Source organism: Mustelus asterias, chromosome 13 (assembly GCF_964213995.1).
Source record: "Mustelus asterias chromosome 13, sMusAst1.hap1.1, whole genome shotgun sequence".
NCBI lineage: Eukaryota > Metazoa > Chordata > Chondrichthyes > Carcharhiniformes > Triakidae > Mustelus > Mustelus asterias.
The window spans coordinates 12,555,808-12,572,298 of record NC_135813.1 but is presented as its reverse complement, the minus strand read 5'-3'; the positions used below and the strand labels follow the sequence as shown (position 1 = coordinate 12,572,298).

General features: G+C 44.4%; 1 protein-coding gene across 1 annotated transcript in view; it reads right to left on the bottom strand.

The window, feature by feature from the left end:
- Nucleotides 1-5,103: 5,103 nt before the first annotated feature.
- phyhd1 (phytanoyl-CoA dioxygenase domain containing 1) overlaps nucleotides 5,104-16,491 on the bottom strand; it is a 29,423-nt gene continuing 18,035 nt past the window's right edge. Inside the window, exons 8-11 of the mRNA XM_078227556.1 lie at nucleotides 13,313-13,495; nucleotides 12,070-12,186; nucleotides 8,840-8,966; nucleotides 5,104-5,920 (exon numbers count right to left, since the gene is read on the bottom strand). Of these exons, the coding sequence (XP_078083682.1) occupies nucleotides 5,875-5,920; nucleotides 8,840-8,966; nucleotides 12,070-12,186; nucleotides 13,313-13,495 (473 nt within the window). The 3' untranslated portion in view covers nucleotides 5,104-5,874. The remainder of the gene's footprint in view (nucleotides 5,921-8,839; nucleotides 8,967-12,069; nucleotides 12,187-13,312; nucleotides 13,496-16,491) is intronic.

Sequence of the window (16,491 nt, the reverse complement as noted above, 5' to 3'; positions counted from 1 at the left end):
CATGCAAAACCACATTTACAAAATGTATGTCGTAATATGTGGTCAGTTGAACTGTGTAGTTGGTTTGCAGGTGCAGCAGGTAATTAAGAAGGCAAATGGAATTTTGTCCTTCATTGCTAGAAGGATGGAGTTTAAAAACAGCGAGGTTATGTTGCATCTGTATAAGGTGCTGGTGAGGCCACACCTGAAGTACTGTGTACAGCTTTGGTCTCCTTACTTGAGAAAGGATATACTGGCACTGGAAAGGGTGCAGAGGAGATTCACTAGGTTGATTCCGGAGTTGAGAGGATTGGCTTATGAGGAGAGACCGAGTAGACTGGGGCTATACGCACTGGAATTCAGAAGAATGAGGGGAGATCTTATAGAAACATGTAAGATTATGAAGGGAATAGATAAGATAGAAGCAGGGAAGTTATTTCCACTGGCGGGTGAAACTAGAACTAGGGGGCATAGCCTCAAAATAAGGGGGAGCAGGTTTAGGACCAAGTTGAGGAGGAACTTCTTCACACAAAGGGTTGTGAATCTGTGGAATTCCCTGCCCAGTGAAGCAGTTGAGGCTACCTCATTGAATGTTTTTAAGGCAAGGATAGATACATTTTTGAACAGTGAAGGAATTAAGGGTTATGGTGAGTGGGTGGGTAAATGGAGCTGAGTCTACGAAAAGATCAGCCATGATCTTATTGAATGGCGGAGCAGGCTCGAGGGGCCAGATGGCCTACTCCTGCTCCGAGTTCTCATGTTCTTATGTGTAAGCAGAAGGAAATTGTAACCAGTCCCTGGGGAATGAAATACCACGCAAACAGAAGGAACATCCTCCGAGCAAGTGAAGGGAAGATCAGGCAGATAAAAGAATTGGTGAGTCGCTCAATCTGGTTACTCTGTCCTCCTTATAGGAACTGCTTCAGAAAATAATTGCGATAAGTTGTAGGAGACAGAAGGTGTTCACAGAAGGCTGCTTTAGTGACAGGAAGCTGGTGGCGTACCACAGGGATCTGTGCTGGGTCCCCTATTGTTCGTCATTTATATAAACAACATAGATGACTATGTGGAGGGTAGGATTAGTAAGTTTGTGGATGACATAAAGATTGGCTGGGTGATTAACAATGAGGCGGAGTGTCATGGGCTACAAGAAGATATAGATGGAATTATCAAAATGGGCAGATAAGAGGCAGATGGAATTTAACCCTGAGATGTGTGAGGTGATACACTTTGGAAGGAGTAATTTGACAAGGAAGTACTCAATGAATGATAGGACACTAGGAAGTTCTGTGGAACAAAGGGACCTTGGCGTGTTTGTCCACAGATCTCTGAAGGCGGAAAGGCACATGGGACACTTGCCTTTATGAATCGAAGCATAAATTTCAAAAGCAGGGAAGTCATGTTGGAGTTGTATAGAACTTTGGTGAGGCCACAGCTGGAGTACTGTGTGCAGTTCTGGTCAGCACATTATCAGAAGGATGTGATTGCACTGGAGGGAGTGCAGAGGAGGTTCACCAGGATGCTGCCTGGGATGGAACATTTGTGAAGAGAGGTTGGATAGACTTGGGTTGTTATCGTTGGAGCAGAGAAGGCTGAGGGGTGACCTAATCGAGGTGTACAAGATTGGGTGGCATAGACAGAGTGGGTAAGGAGCAGCTGTTCTCCTTAGTTGAAGGGTCAGTCACGAGGGGTCATAGATTCAAGATGAGGGGCAGGAGATTGAGGGGATGTGAGGAAAAACTCTTTTCCCCAGAGGGTGGTGATGGTTTGGAATGAGCTGCCGGGGAGTGTGATAGAGGCAAGTTTCCTCACACCGTTTAAAAAGACATGTCATAACATTCAAGGCTATGGGCCAAGTGCTGGTAAATGGGATTAAGTGGGAAGTCAGGTATTTCTTGCTTGTTGGTGCTGACTAGATGGGCTGAAGGGCCTGTTCTGCACTGTATGATTCTATGGAAATCAGTTGCCAGTCATTCAGCAGTGACTGGTGCCTTGTCCTAAATCGGGAGTAGGAATAGACCATGTGGTTTCTCGTACCTATTCCACCATTAAATAAAATCATAGCTGACCATCTGCCTTCATCATCCTTTTCCTGCACACTTCCAATATCCCCCAGCTTCTTGAGTGACCAAAATTCTGTCTATCTCAGCCTTAAATAAATTTAAATGATGTCACATTCACAACCCTCACCCTTTAAGTGAGAAGATTTCTCCTCATCTCAGTTCTAAATGATTGGAGCCATAACCTGAGACTGTGCCCCCATGTTCTAGATAGCCCAGGAGAGGAAACAGCCTCAATGTACCCTGTCAAGCCCCAATCCTAAAAGCTCTGTTTTTAAAAAGTTTTTTTATCAGTGCCACAAATAGGCTTACATTAACACTGCAATGAAGTTACTGTGAAAATCCCACACTCCGGCACCTGTTCGGATACACTGAGAGAGAATTTAGCACGGCCAATGCACCTAACCAGCACGTCTTTCAGACTGTGGGAGGAAACCGGAGCACCCGGAGGAAACCCACGCAGGCATGGGGAGAAGGTGCAAAGTCCACACAGACAGTGACCCGAGGCCGGAATTGAACCCGGGTCCCTGGCGCTGTGAGACAGTAGTGCTAACCACTGTGCCACCGTGCTGCCCCAAGGTTTTTGGCTTGGTGTAAACTTTTATCTGATTATGTCCACATGAAGCACTTTGGATACATTTCCTATGTTAATGGCACTGATTAAATACAAATTCTTGATGCCAGGAGCAGAAAGAGTGGAGAAAGACAGAGATCTCCAAAAAAACAACCTCTTGGACATATACATATGGAACAAACAAAAAGCTTACATATTTTACTAAAAAACAAAATCACAACTACATCGCATTTTGCACTAATTTATGTTTTTAATTTTTTGTTTTTCTCTTGCTGAGTGGGTCAGGTGTCACATTCCACATTTCACCCAGATTAGACGGTGGATTGTTTCATGTTTTCTGATTTGGTAGTTATCAGATCCACACCCACCAGAGAAAACTTAATGGAAGGAAAACAAAATCACTACCTCATGATAATTGACCAGTGGACTTTTTAATAAACACTTTTTTTGGGGGTGAAATATTACCCCTTAGGTAGAACATGAGTTAGAACATGAGCTCTGTGATTAGGGCTGTGCTGATCCACTATCAATTAAAACAGTTCCTATTCACCTTATTTTCAACATAATGTATATTAAATAAGTTAGAAAAGCCTGACTTTGCCTCTAGGATCAAGTAGTGGAATAAACTAGACATCTAGATCCTAGTTGTTATCTTTCTAGTGATGCCAGTTGAGAAACATGGGGAATGTAGATATCAGTGAGGTTCGAGCTTGGCTGTGACGTGTTTGTGGTAAAATAGGCTGACATTTACTGTCCTGACTTGTAAAGAATGGCCACTGGGCCAGAAACTGGATGGGTGTCAGACATGAGAAGCAGCAAGAGTGATTACCTGCAGAGGAGACCAGATATGTTTCTATCAAAGTTTCTCCCGAAAGTTAGCATTCGAAACTTGTATTTCATTTGGGCAGTACGGTGGCTCAATGGTTAGCACTGCTGCCTCACAGCGCCAGGGACCCGGATTCGATTCCCAGCTTGGGTCACTGTCTGTGCAGAGTTTGCACATTCTCCCCATGTCTGCGTGGGTTTCCTCTGGGTGCTCTGATCTCCTCATACAGACCAAAGATGTGCAGGTTAGGTGGATTGGCCATGCTAAATTGTCCCTTAGTGTCAGCTAGGGTAAATGCATGGGGTTATGGGGATAGGGGCTGGGTGGGATTGTGGTTGGTGCAGCCTCGATGGGCCGAAGGGCCTCCTTCTGCACTGTAGGGATTTTACGATTCCAAACAAAACATAAGCACAAGTCGTAGAATGCAACAAGAAGGAAATTGTCCCATATCAGTTTGCCAGACTAAAGGACTGATAAATTTAAGTGCCGTTCCTTCCATGCAATGTTGGGACACTTTAACAACACGAGTTCAATGTTTCCCACAAGTTGGGTGAATTTTCTTTTATTTAAGTAATGTTCCGCACCGTAAAATGATGCTTTGAAGAAACTTACTGAAATGAGATGTCTTGATTGTAAACTTTTGTGAAGGTGCATGTGGAAGTGTTAATAATGGAACAGCATTAGGAAATGGAAGATTCTAAAGGGCCACAAAACATTTTTAAAAACCATGTACAATAAATCTAAATATCACTCGTTGAAATGACTCAATGCATGCTTTGTTTACTCCTGAGCTGATGTGTAAAAGATAATTTAATGTAGTTCTTTTTAATGATGTTGCACTGATAATGGATTCATTTCCACATGGCTGATGTCCCCAGTTACTAGTTTTAGTGATCCATGAGTAGTAGTTTCTATAGCGTCTTATCCCCTTTGGCCTAATCCAGTCTCACCTCTGCTTCTTTCTATACTGCCACCTACACCTCTTCCCTGTTCCATCCTTCCATTCCCCTCTCTATCTTCAATCATGACCAGACAATCTCTCTGCATGTCCCCAACTTCACCTCACATTTATTTGTCTGAACTTACACAGCCAGCAGCGCCCACATCTCACCGTCTGATCCCCACCATTGTTTTCCAAAGAGGAAACAAGATATCTGGAACCATCCCTCAGGAACCATTGGAATAGGAAAGGGAGAAGACGAAAGGAGGCAGAGATGAAACAGGAACAATTCAATGGCAACCATTTACTCATAATCCCCACGCACACACACCTGAATAGCCCAGTGTAAGGAATTCATAATTTAAGGACTCACATTGAGTTCCAATTCACACTTTAGGGCCACACAAGTAAAGCGATTAATCAAAACCCTTGAACTCTCATCCATTCCGATGTTAGCTTACTCAACAGTTGCAGCACATTCAGTGTCTTAGATGTACTTATGGTAAAATTGTAGTGTAATTAATGTACAAACCTCTTTCTTCCCCCACGCCACCTACAAACACGCCCCAGTCCAAATGTCCAACTCTGTTTTAGCTGCACTTCAATCATGTATTGATTACCTTCTATGTTATGCTTACATTGATCTGTATTATCGTGAAGTGTAGAAAGTTTGCACTGTATTCACTGAAAGTGTGAAATGTCACACAATAAATCAGAACTTATCGATCGTCCAGGTGGGTTTAATGGTTTTCTTCATTTTTATAATAGGAACTCTTTCTTTACAATTGCCACACCAAGGGAACCAACACGACTCTTATCAGAGTTCCCCAAGATTTGATTGATTGGGTATCTGAGCCAAGATTTTCAGGCATGCAGGCGACTCACACAATCTACCTCAATTTCTTTCCAGTTTATTACAGTACACTAAAATAATTAACTTAATTAACTCTTATTAAAAGTTGTGTATTACACATTTCCATCAAAGCAGATTTGTTTTATGAATTTAAATTCTTAAAATAGGAGGAATAAAGCAAGGCACAGGATATATAAACTGCACCTTAATTCTGGAAAAGGTAAAATGTGAGGCCAATCCAAATCACTGTCAGAATGACAGATTGGGAGGGGCAGAAGTTCAGAGGGTTGCAATTTATTGTACTTACACCTGTGAGCATTGCCACAGAAGAACAGCCAGTTCGTCATGGTGAAGTTGACTTTGTAAATACACTCCCAACACCATAGGAATGTGGGCTGGAGTTTTACCATCCCGCCCGCCACGGGAATTGGAGCAGGTGGTGGCCTGAGCATGGGGAGGTCCGTTGATCTCGGGCAGGATTTTACAGTTTTGGGACCAGCAAGGCTGTAAAATTCCACCCATGAAGTTGTTCCTCTCCCAAAATGAATCCAATTTAAAATGTACTTTCCAGCTAACAGCACATACAACATTAGACCTCGGTTATTCCTGTATTCCATTGACACTGGGTAAAAAGATGAACTTTTAAGTGTACAAAAGTGGGAATGGTAGTTCTGGAGTTGGCTGCAACCTGGAATTGAAAAAAAAAACATTCAGCAGATTTGTCTAAACAATGATCCAAACTTTATTCAGCCATATACTGTCTCTATGAGTCATTAAAATGATACAGCACAGAAATTTGCACATTCTCCCCATGTCCCCGGGTGCTCCTGTTTCCTCCCACACTCCAAAGACGTACAGGTTAGTTGGATTGGCCATGCTAATGTCCCTAGTGTCAGGGCATTAGCAGAGTAAATACATGGGATTACGGGGATAGGACCTGGTGGGTTTGATGGCCCAAATGGCCTCCTTCTGTACTGTAGGATTCTATGATTCTATAGAGGAGCCCGTTCAGCTCATCATGCCTGTGATAGCTCATTGATTATGGTTCTACAATTTGTCTCACTCCCCATTACACTATAAAGATTTTTCACTTTTCAAATATTTATTGCATTCTCGTTTCAAAGTTCCAATTCAGTCTGTTTCCACCTCCTTTTCGGGCAGTACGTTCCAGATCACAACTCATGTTTTTAAAAAATAAGTTTCCTCATGTTGCCCCTGGTTCTTCTGCACCTTGATTCTGGAAAAGCAAATGTGTGGAGCCCAGAACTGAACGCAGCTGAGACCAAGCCACTATTTTATATAAAATATATATATAGAGATAGAGGCCGGAACTCTACCACAGAATCGGCGCGGATGAGGGTCGAACAACAGAAATCTCCGTTGATCTCGGACAGGAATTTCCAGTCTCGTCCGAGCAAGGCCGTAAAATCCCACCCCGAGGGGCTTAACGTAACTGCATTGATGCTATTGATGAAGCCAAAGATCTGCTTTTATTTTAAAAAGCCTTCTCAACTTGTCCTTAAAAGTTTCATGTCGATGCTTTGCCAGCTTTCTCTGCCTCCTTTAAAATTGTACAATTTAGTTTGCGTTGCCCCTGCTTATTCTACTGCATTAAGAGAAAAGTTTGAACGAGAGAAGACAGTTTGTCCCGCAATGTTCAGCCTCTGGGATCCCACAATCCCTTCTTTAGCATCTAACTCAATTCTGAACAGACCCATTGCTTTTGCCTCCACTACTTCTTGTGGCAATTATTTTACTTAAATCTGAAAGTGTTGCCACAGATGAATAGCCAGTCTATCACAGTGAAATGTACTTTTTTGATATACTTGAATACCATGAGCATGTGAAGTTGTTCCTGTTCCAGAATGAATCCAATTAAAAACACTGGGCTTAGTAAAGTTCTGTGCTGATTTCCGCTTAGTTTTGTACATTTCCCACATTCTGTACACTGGCTTTTAATTCATTTTAATTTATGTTCTCTAATCTGACTTTCCTGGTTGAATTTGAAGTGATAATCAGGGATTTCCAAAATGACACCGAGATAATGACTGTTGTGTATTCACATTGTTCCCGGTTGGAACAAGGGCATTTTAAGGGACCGACTAGGTGACGTCCTGCCACTTGTGCAGACAAACAGGCAGTGTATCCAAACAGCCTGTCACGTAAACACCTTTCCAATAAAGCTCTTGTTTTGTTTGTGGTCTGCAAGCTTATCCTTCAAAAATACTGCCAAGAAAACTGGCGACGAGGTATTTGATCCACACTGCAAACACCCAAACAAGAATGGAAGAAATCCAGTGAAACAAGAGAAAAGTCGTCAGTCCAAGCTGCAGATATCTAGAAAGTAGTTAGAAAAGGACACTGCTGCACCAAGCTGGCGATAGAGGGGTGCCGAATAACAATGGGAGCCAGCGAAGGATTTAAACAAAGATGTTGGAGAAACAATGTTGAAAAGAAGCTCGCCACCTGCTCTGCCTCCAAAGGTTTTGAATGGTACAGGGAGCGCTGTGAGTAACAAGTATCCTGCAACAATAATTTAGAGCACAACCTGGAAGGTTGAAACCTGGCTGAGCTCAGGGGGACCTTGTTCAAAAAAAGAAACAAGGCGCTGCTGAAATATTTTGTGGCACAACCTGTTTATGCAAGCCCTTTCTATTAGATTAGATTAGAATTTTTATCTGTAATCTCTCTCTCAATGAAAAAAGGGCCAAACAATGTCTGGCGATGAAAGAAAGCGGCAGTTATCAGAACTGGCGTAGATACAGAATAGCAAACACTGTACTGGATGATACAGGGTCAGTCAGCTGGGAACCGTGGGTGGATTGTCTCGATTCACGCTGAGTGAAAGTATCACCTTCCATTTCCCACTCCCAAAAGGACGCATTTGTGTGACCTTAACCTTTAAATACTAATGGTGGAAATTCAGCTCATCAACTTCTCACGGTGGCACAGGTCACCACTCACACTCACTCACTCACGCACACATACCCGCTCACCCACCGTCTCACTCACTCACCTCACTCACTCACCTCACTCACGCACACACTCACTCACTCACCTCATTCACTCACCTCACTCACGCACACACTCACTCACGCACACATACCCGCTCACCCACCGTCTCGCTCACTCACTCACTCACTGAATGGAACAGTCCAGTTTCCCAACTACAAGTTACGATCATCAAAATGGATTTTCACAATAGCTTCATTGCAGTGTTAATGAAAACCTACTTGTGACACTAAAAATAAACTTTAAAATAATGTGCTGGGTTGGGTGGAGGCACTTTAACATTTGCCAGAAGAGCTTTGCAATCTGAGCCAGGGCAGTAGATGGCGCACTACACAGCAGCATTGTCCCCTCCAGCTGGATCAAAATTACCTGGACCGTTCGATCCTTCATCAGCTGCCAACAGACTGACACAGAGGTTAACTGCAGCAGGATTGACAGTTTAGACAACACCCCCACTGTTAGTCAAAGGGAGAACCGTGGAAGAGGAAACAGCAGATGGTTACATTGAAAGCAACAACATCAACCCAACACAGAAATGTTGCAAATGCAACTCTCTCACTGAGAGAGGCATTGAGGGACAAACTGAAATCCTCACCAGTTCTCCTCACTCCAGTGACTATCCTGAGATTCCAACAGGTGGAAAGTGTAGACGTGCCTCGATTTATCTGACGTGTTTGCAGCACTTTTGTGCACAATCTCTCCATGGATGAGGATCAGCCCACCTGCATACAGCAAATCATCCAGCAACAAGCAGCTGTCTGAGTTACACTGAGACAACATTTTCATTCAAATTAACCTTCAGGTCCAGAACAATTTATATTTATTCATTGCTGTCTTTATACCGCAGCATTGTAAAATTAAATAAGGATAGTCCCACTGCCGTCAGTAACACCAAGACCCAAAAGTGTTTTTGTCCCCTTGGCACTGCCAGTTTTGGACATCACATAGAACATAGAACATTACAGCGCAGTACAGGCCCTTCGGCCCTCAATGTTGCGCCGACCAGTGAAACCAATCTAAAGCCCATCTAACCTACACTATTCCAATATCATCCATATGTTTATCCAATAACCATTTGAATGCTCTTAATGTTCCAAATCTATTCTTGCTGCAGTCTGGTTGAGCATCACAGACCAGAAGTCCAGAAGCTTTCATTCTTTCAGGTTTTTCTGTACCTTCCCGACATCCAGGCAGATCAACAAGCATCCTGCAACTTAAAAGTCTCAAATGCTATTTGTAAACCAGCCCTCAGGCAAAATGGAGGCAAATTCAAAGCACCAGCAATGCTCTCACATTGTGGATTGTGACTCCTGCCAACACAAAATGGCCGTGCAAAATGGCCACCAAAACTCAACCGCACGTGCACACTGGTCCACACAAGTGCAGAAATGCAATTACATCACACCCCTGCGCCCTGATATGAAGTCAGAGAGCTTTACAGCACAGAAAAGAGGCCATTCGACCCATCGTGTCTGCACCAGCCATCAAGCACCTATCTGTTCTAATCCCATTTTTCAGCACTTGGTCCATAGCCTTGTATGCCATGGCATTTCAAGTGCTCATCTAAATGCTTCTTAAATGTTTTGAGGGTTCCTGCCTCCACCGCCCTTTGAGGCAGTGAGTTCCAGATTCCTACCACCCTCTGGGTGAAAAAGTTTTCCTCAAATCCCCTCTATACCTCCTGCCCCCGACCTTAAATCTATGTACCCTGGTTATCGACCCCTCTCCTAATGGGAAAAGTTTCTTCCTATCTGCCCTCTCTACGTCCTTGTACACCTCAATCGGGCCTCCCCTCAGCCTTCTCTGCTCTAAAGAGAATAACTCCAGTTTATCCAGCCTCTTTTCATAGCTGAAACGCCGCAGCACAGGCCAAATCCTGGTGACTCTTTTCTGCACCCTTTCTAATGCAATCACATCTAGGACATTTTCCAAAAGGTAGGAATTAATTCCATCACCTTATTCATCATGTTAAACTGTAAACGTACTAGACTGCTTTCTATGTACAGTCCCATGAATCAAGGTGCAGCACCAGTTAATGTTTGGGCCTTTCTTTTTGTTAACTCTGGCCAACTAACTCAATATCTGCACAAATGTTTCAGTCTTTCTGAACTTACATTTCTTACCGTCTCCAAGGAAAATATGGCAGTCAACAGGGCAGCACTGTTCTTTTTCCCCTTTTAGAGAATTTTTCTTCCACTGTTATAAAAATACTTCTAAACCTCTACAGATTAGGCTGCTGCCTACTCTGTTGCTTGCAATGATGTAGCAGAGTAAAACATCACGACTACTGGGTGGCACGGTAGCACAGTGGCTAGCACTGCTGCCTCACAGCGGCAGGGACCCAGATTCAATTCCGGCCTTGGTTCACTGTCTATGTGGAGTCTGCACGTTCTCCCAGTGTCTGTGTGGATTTCCTCCGGATGCTCCAGTTTCCTCCCACAGTCCAAAGGTGTGCGGGCTAGGTGGATTGGCCATGCTAAAATTGATCCTGATTGTCAGGGGGACTAGCAGGGTAAATATGTGGGGTTACGGGGACAGGGCCGGGATGGGATTGTTGTTGGTGCAGGCTCGATGGGCCAAATGGCCTCCTTCTGCACTGTATGGACTCAATGATTCTGTGATTCTACACATGGTATACCATCAAACACAGCCTAATTTTAGCAAGTTACCATTCGCCAGATGACAAAACACTCACCTGGCCTGCCTGTTTTGAGGACTACGCCAAAAATACTTTTAGACCAAACTCTCGGGTAGTGTTCTGGGCTCAGGTGCCACTTCACATATCGCTTCCTTCCTAGTTGGCTTAGTCTTGCCACCTCCCCTCTGCTTTCCTCTCCCTACATCCTCACGCCCACAGTACAGGGACTCAGGACACTAGACCATTTCCTGCTATATAGGATGGAGAATTACATTAAGGCTTGGATAAAATCCAACCTATTTCGATTGCACAATCATTTTAACCAGTATTTTGAAGATCATGTTCTACGATTCCATTTGTTTTTCTGTGAAAACCAAAAACCAGTGGCCGTAGCCATAGGCTGAATAATCACAAGAGTAACAGGAGCTGAGTTCAACGTAGGAATATAATCTCATGGTTTTGAAGGTGATCACAAGTATTTTTGACATCATCAGAGGCACCAACATCATTACTCATCATGTCCCCCTGATATTCTATAGCTACAGTTTATGTCAGCAACTTTTGACCACAATATATGGAGCTACCAGGGTGGCATGGTGGCACAGTGGTTAGCACTGCTGCCTCACAGCGCCAGGGACCCGGGTTTGATTCCACCCTCGGGTGACTGTCTATGTGGAGCTTGGGCACAAATAGCCTTCATGCCCCAGGGTTAAGGAGGGAGAGAACAAAAAAAAACACAAAAGTCTCCACTTAGGATCGCTGTGCAGTGATTGTTTTTTAACAGTGAATATACACGGATAAACATGGGGTGGCACAGTGGTTAGCACTGCTGCCTCACAGCGCCAGGGATTTGGGTTCAATTCCGGTCTCGGGTCACTGACTGTGTGAATTTGGACATTCTCCTCGTGTCTGCGTGGGTTTCCTCTGGATGCTCTGGTTTCCTCCCACAGTCCAAAGATGTGCATGTTAGCTGGATTGGCCATGCTGAATGCACCGGATTATGGGGATGGGGCTTCTTGGGTAAGATGCTCTTTCGGATGGTCACTGCAAACTGGATGGGCCGAATGCCCCCCCCCCCCTTGCACTGTAGGGGGGTTTGGGGGGGGGGGGGGGGGGCATTCAATACAATACAAAGCGTCGCCATCAATGTCCATTATCATCCCAATGTAATACAAATGGCCATCTACCTTTTTTAACTGGAACAGGAATGAATTCATCATCTGGATAATCACGCTCCTTTCCGGTAAACTGAATCAGAGGATATTCTCCCTTTGGGGCTCGTACCATCCTCCGTGTAATACCAACTGTCAGGCAGAAAAACAAAGTGCTGTATAATGGGCATAAACAGACTTTATGCAGTGTCTTAGATTTTCAATCACTAATAATGCACATTTTTGTATCATGTTTTATTTGGATTTTCCAGTTATGAGGGTTTCTTCACAAATTTTCTACCCATGCACCATACTTCCCATAGATGAGGAAGCAAGAAGGAGACCTACTGTCTGGTCTGTAGAGAGGCCTAGTGGTCTTATCGCTAGATTATTAATCCAGAAACTCAGCTAATGTTCTGGGGACCCGGGTTCAAATCCCGCTGCAGCAGCTGGTGGAATTTGAATTCAATTTTTTTTTAAATCTGGAATTAAGAATCTACTGATGACCATGAAACGATTGTCGGAAAAAACTATCTGGTTCACGAATGTTCTTTAGGGAAGGAAATCTGCCATCTTTACTTGGTCGGGCCTACATGTGACTCCAGAGCCACAGCAATGTGGTTGACTCTCACCTGCCCTCTGAAATGGCCTAGTAGGTCACTCAGTTTCAAGGGCAGGTAGGGATGCAGGCCAGCCAGCAATGCCCATGTCCCTCATTAATTAATAAATGTTTAAATTAATTAATAATAAAAAACAAGAGAATGGCTTGAGGTGCCTCTATCTTCCCATCTTGCAACTCTGCCTATGCAATGACTTCCATCCAGTGTACCACCTGCTTAAGATGCACTGCAGCAACTCAGCAAGGCTTCTTGGACAGCATCTTCCAAACCCACAACCTCCAACCCACCAGAAGGTCAAGGGCAGCAGTCACATAGGAACAAAAGTTCTCCTCCAAGTCCCCCACCATCCTGACTTGGAACTATATCGCCATTCTTTCACTGTTGCTGGGTCAAAATCCTGGAACTAACTGTACCTACACCACATGAACAGCTTGCAGTTCAAGAAGGCAGCTCACCACCTTATTCAAGGGCAATTAGGGGTTGGGAGCAAATGCTAGCCTTGCCAGAGACACCCAAATCGCAGGAACAAATGGAAAAAAAACATAATTTTACCACAGCTGAGATTTGAGATTTCATAACTAATGGACAATGTCAAGGATCACTGGTAGCACCATTAAGTATATGAAAGACCTCAAACTCAAGGTAGTTATGATTCCTACCTGTGTGGGAGCCAGGGATAAACCAAAGGCAGCCATTTTCCTCCGTAGCATCCTCCAGTGCAATCCAAAAACCGACGATGCGTCCAAGAGGTTCTGTATATAGGAAGGTGGCATCCTGATGAGGAGTCACTGGAAACAGCGAAAACAAGAATAATTGGACATTAGTCAGGAATGAAATTGCGACTGGATCAAAAGCGGATCATCAAGTTCCACCTACAAGAAGCAAGAAGTTGAGGCTCGGTCGATCGACCTGGAGGAGATGGGAAAAGCACACACCCCCACCATTTCCTCTAAGTGCTGGCAAACCCATCACTCACTACATCACCAATGTGACCTCATATCCCTCCCGTTGTTTACAACAAAAGGGACAGAGGAGCAAAAGTAACTGAGCAAACAATAAGATTATTGCTGAGGAAAGACAAAATCATTACATAAGAATCAGTCACGATTCTGGTGAGGAACGACATTGGTGATATTCCTTTTACTATTATCCAGTTACAAGAGCAAGCGGAAGGACAACCGGACACGAGGGGCAGAATGGCCATTTTGAGCAAGAGGTCAGCCAAAGCACACCTTCTGCCCCGGAAGCCTGGCCAAACCAGTATACAAGGTCACCATCACAGACGTCAGATCAGCCTTCTCGGAAGTCAACCTACGGAAAGCGACTGGCCCGGAAGGGGTACCTGGACGAGAACTTAGATCCTGCGTGAATCAGCTAGCGGGGGTATTCGCAGGCATCTTTAACCTCTTTTTACACCAATCTGAGGTCCCTATCTGCTTCAAGAAGACAACCGTCATCCCTGTACCATAGAAAAGCCAGGCAGCTTACCTTAATTATTATCATCCGGTGGCTCTGACTTCCATCATTAGTTTAAAGTTTATTTATGTGTCACAAGTAGGCTTACATTAACACTGCAATGTAGTTACTGTGAAATTCTCCTAGTCGCCACACTCCACCGCCTGTTCGGGTACACTGAGGGAGAATTTAGCATAGCCAATGCACCTAACTAGCACGTCTTTCAGATGGTAGGAGGAAACCAGAGCACCCAGAGGAAACCCATGCAGACACGGGGAGAAGGTGCAGACTCCACACAGCCAGTGATCCAAGCCAGGAATTGAACCCAGGTCCCTGGCGCTGTGAGGCAGCAGTGCTAACCACTGTGTCATCGTGCTGCCCACCTCACCTTATGAAGTGCTTCAACAGGTTAGTCATGGGACAAATCAATTCCAGCCTCCCAGATTGCCTAGATCCACTACAGCTCACCTATCGTTGCAACAGGTTCACAGCAGATGCCATCTCCCTGGTCCTACACTCAACCCTGGAACACCCGGATAACAAACACACCTACGTCAGACTCCTATTTATTGACTACAGCTCAGCCTTCAACACCATTATTCCCACAAAAATCATCTCCAAACTCTGTGGCCTAGGGTTTGGCTCCTCCCTCTGTGACTGGATCCTAGACTTCCTAACCCACAGACCGCAATCAGTAAGGATAGGCAACAACACCTCCTCCACGATCATCCTCAACACCAGTGCCCCACAAGGCTGTGTTCTCAACCCCTCACTATACTCCTTATACACCTATGACTGTGTGGTCAGATTCCCCTCCAACTCGATTTTCAAGTTTGCTGACGACACCACCGTAGTGGATTGGATCTCAAACAATGATGAGACGGAGTACAGGAAAGAAATAGAGAAGCTGGTGAACTGGTGTAACAACAATAATCTCTCCCTCAATGTCAGTAAAATGAAGGAGATAGTCATCAAATTCAGGAAGCGTAGTGGAGGACATGAAGGAGTGGAAATGGTTGAAAGCTTCAAGTTTCTAGGTGTCCAGATCACCTGGTCCCTCCATACCGACGCTACGGTTAAGAAAGCCCAACAATGCCTCTACTTTCTCAAGAAGCTAAGGAAATTTGGCATGTCCGCTACAATTCTCACCAACCTTTACAGATGCACCACAGAAAGCATTCTCTCTGGTTGTATCGCAGCTTGGTATGACACCTGCTCTGTCCAAGACCACAAGAAACTACAAAGGGTCATGAATGAAGCTCAGTCAATCACACAAACCAGCCTCCCATCCATTGACTCCGTCTATACTTTCTGCTGTCTCGGAAAAGCAGCCAGCATAATCAAGGACCCCACGCATCCCAGACATACCCTCTTCCACCTTCTTCCATCAAGAAAAAGATACAAAAGTCTGAGGTCACACACCAACCGACTCAAGAACAGCTCCTTCCCTGCTGTCATCAGACTTTTGAATGGACCTTCCTTGCATTACGTTGATCTTTCTCTACACCCTAGCTATGACTGTAACACTACATTCTGCACTCTTTCCCTTCCTTCTCTATAAACGCTATGTTTTGTCTGTATAGCGTGCAAGAAACATTACTTTTCACTGTATACAATACATGTGACAATAATAAATCAAATCAAATCAAATTCTGTGCTGCAACTGTTCTGTGATTCTATGAGCACAGGTCGGGGGTAGAATACAATCCAACCTGGTTCGTACTGCCTAGGAGCTCACTACATAAACTTAGTCAACTACATCGGGAGAGCCACTAAGGCAAGTTCCAGGCAAATTGCCTATTCTCAGGCTGCCTGTAATCTTCAACTCCAAACCATAAAACACTGGCAAATCAACACATACACTTGGCTTTTATAATATTTCATGAACACATGATAATATTGCATACCTTTTAATTTAAAAACTGCACTGAACCCAAAACATTTACATAGTGCAAGGAAACATTACATCTGAAAGAGGTGGCACGGTGGCACAGTGGGTTAGCACTGCTGTCTCACAGCGCCAGGGTTCAATTCCCGGGATTGGGTCACTGTCTGTGTGGAGTTTGCACATTCTCCTCGTGTCTGCGTGGGTTTCTCCGGGGTGCTCTGGTTTCCTTCCACAGCCCAAAGATGAGCAGGTTGGGGGGACTGGCCATGCTAAAATTGTCCCTTAGTGTCAGGGGGACTAGCTAGGGTTGTGGGTATAGGGTCTGGGTGGGATTGTGGTCGATGCAGACTTGATGGGCCGAATGGTCTCCTTCTGCATTGTAGGATTCTGTGATTAAATATTTTGCTTCATTTGGCTTCACGAGCCTGCTCTGCCATTCAAACAGGTCATGGTTGACATGATTATGGGTTTAACTCCACTTTCTTGCCTTTCGCC